Source organism: Pangasianodon hypophthalmus, chromosome 19 (genome assembly GCF_027358585.1).
Source record: "Pangasianodon hypophthalmus isolate fPanHyp1 chromosome 19, fPanHyp1.pri, whole genome shotgun sequence".
Lineage (NCBI taxonomy): Eukaryota > Metazoa > Chordata > Actinopteri > Siluriformes > Pangasiidae > Pangasianodon > Pangasianodon hypophthalmus.
This window is the reverse complement of record NC_069728.1, coordinates 7,435,563-7,443,962: the sequence shown is the minus strand read 5'-3', so window position 1 is coordinate 7,443,962 and position 8,400 is coordinate 7,435,563. Positions and strand designations below refer to the sequence as shown.

General features: G+C 39.9%; 1 protein-coding gene across 1 annotated transcript; it reads right to left on the bottom strand.

Moving 5' to 3' along the window:
* Positions 1-1,159: 1,159 nt before the first annotated feature.
* On the bottom strand, positions 1,160-4,781 carry sox7 (SRY-box transcription factor 7). Its single transcript, XM_026944323.3, has 2 exons — positions 4,241-4,781; positions 1,160-3,050 (listed from the first exon to the last, which is right to left on the bottom strand). Exons 1-2 carry the CDS (start codon positions 4,470-4,472, stop codon positions 2,086-2,088), a joined length of 1,197 nt encoding a protein of 398 aa, XP_026800124.1. The 5' UTR covers positions 4,473-4,781; the 3' UTR covers positions 1,160-2,085.
* Between the last annotated feature and the right edge of the window lie 3,619 nt (positions 4,782-8,400).

The following is an 8,400-nucleotide window of genomic DNA, read 5'->3' as shown; positions in this document are numbered from 1 at the left end:
AAAAAATTTATTATGGTGAAAAATGTGAATATTCTTGACCATATTAAACTGTCTTTAATTAGGAGAAATTAGGAGAATCTGTGCTGAGTCCACAGTGTGTGGCCAGGCCACAGAAGGGTCAAATAAGAACCCTAAAAAAACACCAGAGTGTAAGATATTAATCAGTGAGAGCCATGTTTCCTCCCAGCTAAAACGAACAGCAGGTTCCCTTTCCCTTGCCATGGGCTCTTTTAATGCACGGACCAGCCAGGGCCCAAACATCCTGACGGAGAGAGGCTTTACTCTTATCAGGCAGGAAACACTGCTCCTCCGCTACATCCTCTTTACAAGGAACGCGACTCAACCGTTCCCAAAAAACGCAGGAAGACCAAGCCAGACTCCAGGATTTGTCAAACGCCCGCCACCACCCGCTTCTCTCCCCCCTCCAGATTCCTTTTATCGAAAAAGAAGAGGAATTTTTGGGGAAAAAAAGGCAAGGAGAAAAAGAAAAACGATGAACGTGTAAAACAGTCAACAGGGCTGAGGTGCATTTATTTATTTCATGGAGATTATGAAAGTCTGCATCAGCAAGATAGTAAGTGGGGAGCGATGGGGGGGGTGAATGGGCAAGGATGGGGGGTGGAGTAGGAGGGGAGTTTCTGCTTAAGAAAGACACCCTGACTAAGACACAGCGAACAAAAGGATGGTGAAAATGGAGGCGGCAAGAGAGCCGAGACGGTTCTACACCAATCCTCTGAAAGTGTGGAGGAGTAAAACTAAGCAGGAGACATGTTAGCCAAACCAGCCTGGGAACATAGGGTGGGTACCATCAGCTCCATGGTCCATATAGCATCAAAGATCCAAGCTAAGCTCAATCTCAGATGAGTCAAATTCTACCACGCAGAGAAACAAATGTATGCTTAAATTGCTAGAACAGCTAAAAATAAGGCTGACTTTGCTTCAAAAACCTATTTTTGCTATTCATGTCAGAAACTAATTGCTTATAAATTATTGTAAAATGAAATCACACAATTAACCTATTTTCCACACGCACAAACAACACGTACGTGGGTTTTGAACATACAAAAGAAGGAAACAAGGTATAAAATATGGAGCACATAGCCGTGATAAAGAAGACTGGCCTGCCTATGACAGCCAAAACAAGAGTCTTTGTTATACCTGTGTTTAAATGTTGTTTTTATTCACTGGAGCCTGCTTTGTCTGGCTTCTCAGAACATTCATTTTAACATTTCACAAAACGCTAGAGCATCTACAAAGCATTATTTTTCAGGTCGTCCAAAACAATAAACATTGTCAATGTGCTGTGTTTACTTCGACATACACAATGCAGTTTGTCAAGGAAAAATGCCAATGCCCGGTCCTTCATAACGATCATACAAGCATCCCAATCTTTACTATACATCAGCTTTCTTTATGAGCTACAATCTTAGATATCGCAATGATATGCGTGGAGATATCAAATTAGAAATTTGGTATTTTATTCAAATTAAATTAATGCCACAAACCTAAATCAGCATACAATAATATTCATTATTATTATTTTCTTGGTAACATTTTATGAGTATAATATATATTCATATGGATGTGGATAGAAAAGGGAGACTACAGAATTTCCTTCATGAAACACCAAGTCCGATGGAAAAAAAATTTGCAGAAGAGTCCAATCTCATTTAAATATGGTGCCTTGAGGTAAAAAAAATGAGGTTTGTATTAAAGATATGATTATTAGAGGAAAAAAACAGCAATACAATATGGATTAATGCAAAACATTTAGATACATAAATAAGCTGTAGAGCAAATATACAAGCATCTCTGGCAAAGTCTGAGAACGTTTCAGCAGGACTAACAGTTAGTCCAGTCACTTTATTCTCATCCTCTCTCTTTTTGGAAACAAAGATGGGTATGAACTTTAGAGCATTTATCTATGCATCCCTGAGGTGTCCATTCATGTCCTGCAGCTTCTCCTTTCCTCTTTACATCACTCCTCCTTTGTTCATCTGCCAATCACACTGCTGACCCATTTGAAGTCCATGGGCTTTGTCTGTATTGACGTTTAAATTATTGTCTATTGGTTTGTTTCACTCTTTAAGAAATGCTGTAATTGTTGTAGTAGGCGGCCGTTGCATCGGCCAGTACAGAGATGAGACTGGTTTCTGTGGTGCTGCTGGGGCAAGAAGATGCTGGTGTTACCTGGATGTGTCCTGTCACGGTCATGCTGCCCTGTTCAGCGTGATAGTTGGTGGAGTTCAGGTACTGGTCAAACTCATCGCGGTCCACCTCACCCAGCAGTTCAGCCTGGCTCAGCTGGTCCAACGTCTCCAAGTGACCCTGCTCAGGTGGGGGTGAGAGTTGCCCTAAGTGGCCCTGGAGGCCATGGTGCACTGGGACTTGAGAGAACGAAGTGCTGTAGTAGGACAGTGGAGGAGTGGGAATAAGGTTGGATCCACTACATTGGTGTGGCATGGGGATGTGATTCAGATGTGTGCTACCACAGTGGAGAGAGGACTGATGGGAGTACTCGGGGTGGTACGGAGGAGGGCTGCCCATGTGAGCTGGGGTGGGACGCTGCTCCTCTGGGCCCGAAGCAGAGGATGAGCAGGAGCTGGTGGGGGGGACAGAGCTGGATGCTGAGTAGTAGGACGGGTGCTCATGATCTACCACATCAAGAGGGGACATCTCAGGTGGAGTGGGAAGGCCATAAGGATATGTGTCAAAATTGCTGCTGGAGTTTGCAGGGTCCCTGAAGACCCTCACACCAGGCAAAGTTGCACTGGGGGAAGAGAATCCACTGCTCCCACCGACAGTACTCTCTTCTTCTTTGTCCAGGGGGTGACAGCAACCTCGCGGGTCTGACAGAGAGCTCTGGTCAGGGCCAATGCCGGGCAGGAGGAAGCCTGGGTCAACACGCTTACAGATTCGCTTCAGCTGCTTCTTCCGACGAGGACGGTACTTGTAGTTGGGGTAGTCCTGCATATGCTGCACCCGCAACCTCTCAGCCTCCTCCACATACGGCCTCTTCTGCAAGGGAGTCAGGGCCTTCCATGACTTACCTATCACAACCCAGCAAAAAGTACAAACGTTAGACACACTGCTGTTTCACTAACATAAAGAATTGTACTTGGTATTATCACACTAGAGTTCCAACATCTTGGAAATATATTTCAGTACTCGTCTTATATTCACATTTTATAAAATATCTTTTTTATTGCTTTTACAATGATACTGAAATTCAGTGTTCCACAAACCATACCCAGTCGAACTTAGTATTTAATCTCAAGAACCAAAGATCAAATTTCTTGTAAATCACTAAAATGATGGTGAGAATTATACTTTGAGACAGGATGAAACGTTGCTCTGTATCTTACTTTTCAAATTAACCAATATTCTTACTGTTGTTAGTTATGGTAATATGGTTACTATAAGTAACCCATATTGTCTTCTTGTTGTTGTTTGTTTGTTTTTTTGTTTTTATGTTCAGTTACGTATTACATAGTAAATACAATTGCTGTTGCAAGACAAGCTAAATTTTTACTAATGCAGACTACAAAGCAAAACAATTATTTAAACGCGTTCAGAAGTAATTATGAATTTAAGACCTAAACAGACGCAAGCGAGATTATAAATACCGTTACATAATAATAATAATAATAATAATAATAATAATAATAATAATAATTTATTGTAGTTTCTCTGATTTAAGCTGATTTAAGCTGATAGTTCCTGACACCCCGCCGTAAACTTCCACATCATGTAGATCAGTAACAATAACACCTTTTGCAATTACTGATGATCCGCTCAGTTACAGTAAATAAATTAACAGGTTTTGTACAACAAAGGGGATGATGTTTTATTTTTTTTATTTTTATAAATGTTTTTGTTAAGCTGCAAAACTAAAACTCGCACTAAACTTAGTTCCCCACATGGACAATTTATTACAGATTCAGGCTTTTATATACCGTTAAAATATACTAATAATAATAATAATAATAATAATAATAATAATAATAGTAATAATAACGCATTATTTTTTTGAAAAATACAGAAAATGATTTAATTTAAAAAAGCTGTGATATTAAATTTATCCAGTATCGGGACGCATTAAAACTTTTAGCAATGTCATAATCTCAGTGTAAGAAAATAATAATAATAATAATAATAATAAATGAGAAGAGGAGATAGACATTTAAGAAGAAGAAGAGAGGATTATAAATATTTATATTCTAGCATTTTTAAAGCTTACCCAGCATTTTGCTGAGCTCTGCGTTGTGAAGGTCCGGGTTTTGCACCGCCAGTCTTTTGCGCTCGTCTTTAGCCCACACCATGAAGGCGTTCATGGGTCTGCGGATGCGGGGCTCGGGGGTTTTATCCGCCGCTGCTCGGTGGCTCGTGCGGCCGTCGGCTGCGTCTCCATCCGTGGAAGCGCACTCGAAGCTCTCCGGCCATGTCGAGTATGCGCTAATCAGAGCAGCCATGTGCGCACTCCTCTCTCTCTCGCTCTCACTCTGCCCAATCTCAAAACTTCACCTGCGCTAATTAGTCTCAAACTCTCTCAGAAACTTTGCTCTGACTTGCGCTCACGTGCGATTTCACCTGCAGATTGGTGTGGGGAGAAAAAAAAAGCCCCAGTAAGACCTGACTGTGTGTGTTAGTCTGCTCTGTGTCTGTCCTTCCCTGTCCTGAGTGATGAGCTAGGCTGTTTGTCGGCTTGGGTGAGAACGGTGTGCTCGGTAGGACTCCTCCTCGAAAGCAGTGATTCACTCTTTCCCTGTGCATGGGGAAGCGCTTTATATTTGAGCTGCAGGTTCCAGCACAGGCCCCGCAGGACACGCAGCTCCTCCTTGATTGCAACTTGAGACGTGCGGAAAAAAAAGAGTGGAGGAAACTACCTCAACACCCTTTGCTCCAAAATGAGTTTGTGCTTGTGTTGTCGTGACACATTATTATGATTACTGAGGTGTAATGACAGACATCACCTGCTATTTGCAGTTCCAGCTGACAGTTCATTCAGAAATAATTTCATCTTAACAAATGATCTAAACATGTGTTATACCATCAGTGTGTTCAATCACTGAGAGATTAGGGGGTGAAGTTCTGATGAAAAGCTCTTAAATGACTCTTAGGATTCACTGGCTTCTGAAAAGTTTTTTCATGATCTTTCTTTAGGACCAGATAGCAGGCATGTACACAGTGTCAGAAAAAAAAGGTACTAAACTGAACCTGTCTCTTGTACTAGAAAGCAAAATCCTAGAAAGACGCATGCATGTTTCAATGCTTTACTCTAACAGGTAATCAAGGTCCAGTTATGTACTTTAAACCACTTTAAAGATTCATTATATCCAGATACAAATAAAGTAAAGATACAAATGATACCACAGTGACAAGGAAATATACAGTTTAGTACTATTTTTTTTTTCTGAGAATGTAGGCTATGTACAAATAGGTGCAATAGGCAATATTTTTCCTTTCTTACTAATCCAAATATTGTGGAGAAATTATGTAGAAATGCTAAAAAAAAAATTTTAAAATAGTTTGAACCATGGTCTCAGAACAAGTGTACAACATAGCTGGAAAAAATATAATTTGGAAGCCTTCCAGTCTGGAATGCTTGTATTTGGATTGACATCTTGTCAGTTATTTTATAGACACGCCCCCAATGCCACTTCACATCCTCTTAAATCATTATGAGATGAAGATGCATGTTTATAGAGCTACTTGGCTTTCAAGCACTTGATTGTTTGAGTGCACTTGAAGGTAATAGTCCATGCTAATGGTAACTCTAGTTAGTATGCTAACTCTAGTTGAACCATCATAAGTTTTGGGGTGGAGCTTGGTGTACGTGGGTGGAAACAGGGGTGGGCTCAGTGAGTAAAAAAAGATTATTCAAATCTTATTCAACTCTACCCATTTAACCATTAGAGACCATTATTTTCCCCCACAGATCTTACCTATTGCACCTTTAAGCTGGAAATCAGACAGCCTTCTCCATTTTTAAAGTAACTGCCTGGAGTATTAAGAGCAAGCTGTCAGAGATTTGAGTTTAGTTATCAAACCTGTTCTTGAACACATTCAGAACTGTTCCACTGTTACCTTTGCGCAAGACTCAGAGGTGTGGTGACGTCAGCGTCTCCATTCATTCAGCTGTCGACTGTTATTTCAGCAGGGCGTGAAAATTACGACAGTAAACGTAGCTATTTCAGAAGGCCATATCAAATGCTTCTCATATTTTAAGGCGGAATATGTAGTCTAAATACTGAGCAAAGGATTGATCACTCAGCTCGTGATAATGAATCAAAACAAGCTACACTAAGGAAAAAAATGGTGAACTCAATTCTCAGTATTATTTGACCTTGTTGCTGAAGTAGTATCTTTGTATCTACTGTTGAAGTAGTAGGCATTGTATCTTTAAAGCTTTACTCAAAAAAACAAAAGCAAAAAAACCCTTTACATTAAGGGAACACCAGTGGTTCTTAACATTCAATTACATACATTAGATCACTTTTAAAGATACAATACTTTCATATTTCCGGGTAAACTAAAAGATACTTTTGATGTTACCACCTCAGTGACATGGAAAGGTTTCTTCTGAGAGTGTAGAACCCTGAACAGCTTTTCAAGCTGTCTTTTGAGAACCCTTGTGGAACCTCATTTCCAAGAATGCATCACCAGTTTCTGAAATGTTTACAAGTAGCCTAGGCACTGTAAAATCTGAGGATGGAATGAAGTCAGTTTCCTCACTGTCAGCAGAACTCTTCTTATCAGACAGAGGGTTCCTGCTGACAGAATATTGAAGTAATGGCCACCCCATGGAAGCTGTGGAGCAGACAGGAAGTGCTGGGAGAAAAGTGCAGATCGTGCTTACGCCCATTAATTCTGGTACTCGAGGAAGGCTCAGGTTGTTGCCAAACCAAGATATGTTCAATATTTCAACATTTTATTCTTAGTTTCATTCAAAAGAAGTTACAAAAATAATTAATATGTATATAGTGGCCCATTAAAGTGTAGTCTATTAGCCTCCCCCGCCTAAACACACACACAGGAACAGGAAGTCTGTGTAAATTTGCCACAGAATAAGGTCCTTCACTTCCTGTTCTCACCACCCTTAACAGAGATGACAGTCAGGATATCTGTTCGGGTGTTGAAAGATGCACATGAGTAATTCCACTTTTTTCCTTTTTGCTATTTTGGCTCTGATTTCCTTTCAAGGAAACCAGAGTTTGATCACAAACCAGTCTGTCTCGATGGGAAGTACAGGCATTTGCAAGCTCTCCTATTATTAATTCATCTGAGGCACAATTTAGTGACCACTTGTAAATTGGGTTTATTGTAGTTCAAAGTAGTTCAACAAAATCTGTAAAAGGGCGATTCTGTCCCACCTGTCTTTAGGTGCACAGTTATAGACGTACGAGGCAGCTAACTGTGGTGTGACTAATGATCTAATCAACAGAGCTCTGTGCAAACATTTTTTAAGGCTATTAAATAAAGGGAAAAACCAAAAGGAAGATTTTGCACTTTGCTAAAGCTTTTTGCCAAGCTAAAACTCTCTTACACTAGAAGTAGTCCTATTCTATCCCATACAAAAGATGTACAAGGAAGACTTGCATCACTGGCTTTTCTCTGTACTGGCATCCAGCTGAGTCAATGAGCAGCTGAGTCACTGGCTGACTCATGAAGAGTGACAGCCTACCTCTTCATAAAGCACTTAAACAAGCATTTAAAAAAAAAAAAAAACGTGACTTGTACTGTTTTTATTGCTGTACAAACACTGGCAAAAATGTAAATGGCTGTGAGGAAAGGTTGGGTTTAAACCAGTCAACAAGGCTCAGAGATTTACTTAGAGGAGTAAATATCACTGTCAAAAGCATTGGTGATGCATGACGTCTAATGACTAAGCCCTGTGCGGCACGTCAGTCATTCACAGTGATATAACAAACATATCTTTCTCATTTCTTTCTACTAATTTATTTTCCTCAAAAACTCACATTCAACTTTCTAAACAACATTGTTTAATTGGAGTTTTAGTTGTCTTGTGTGATTATTTTATACATTGTATATTGTATAATTTTCTTGTCCATAAAAATGATTCATTATTCAAGCTGAGTAAGTGTCTCACCAAGTCTCTTAGATTTAATGACATTAATGACATAATTTTGTTATGTCTATTGGAGTTGAATTATGCTATAGGCTACTAGTGAATTTTTAGGATAACCCCATAATAGGTGGCTGACAGTCAACAGCATACAGTCATCCAGTATACAGTCCAGTTGTACCTTTTTTCAACTGTGATCGATACACAGAAGAGCTAATATCAATAGCCAGGGTTACCAGGTTTCAGCACTTACATCTCAAAAACGACACAAAAGGCCTAAAACTACCCCAGAAAATTCGGGTATTGGAAAAAGG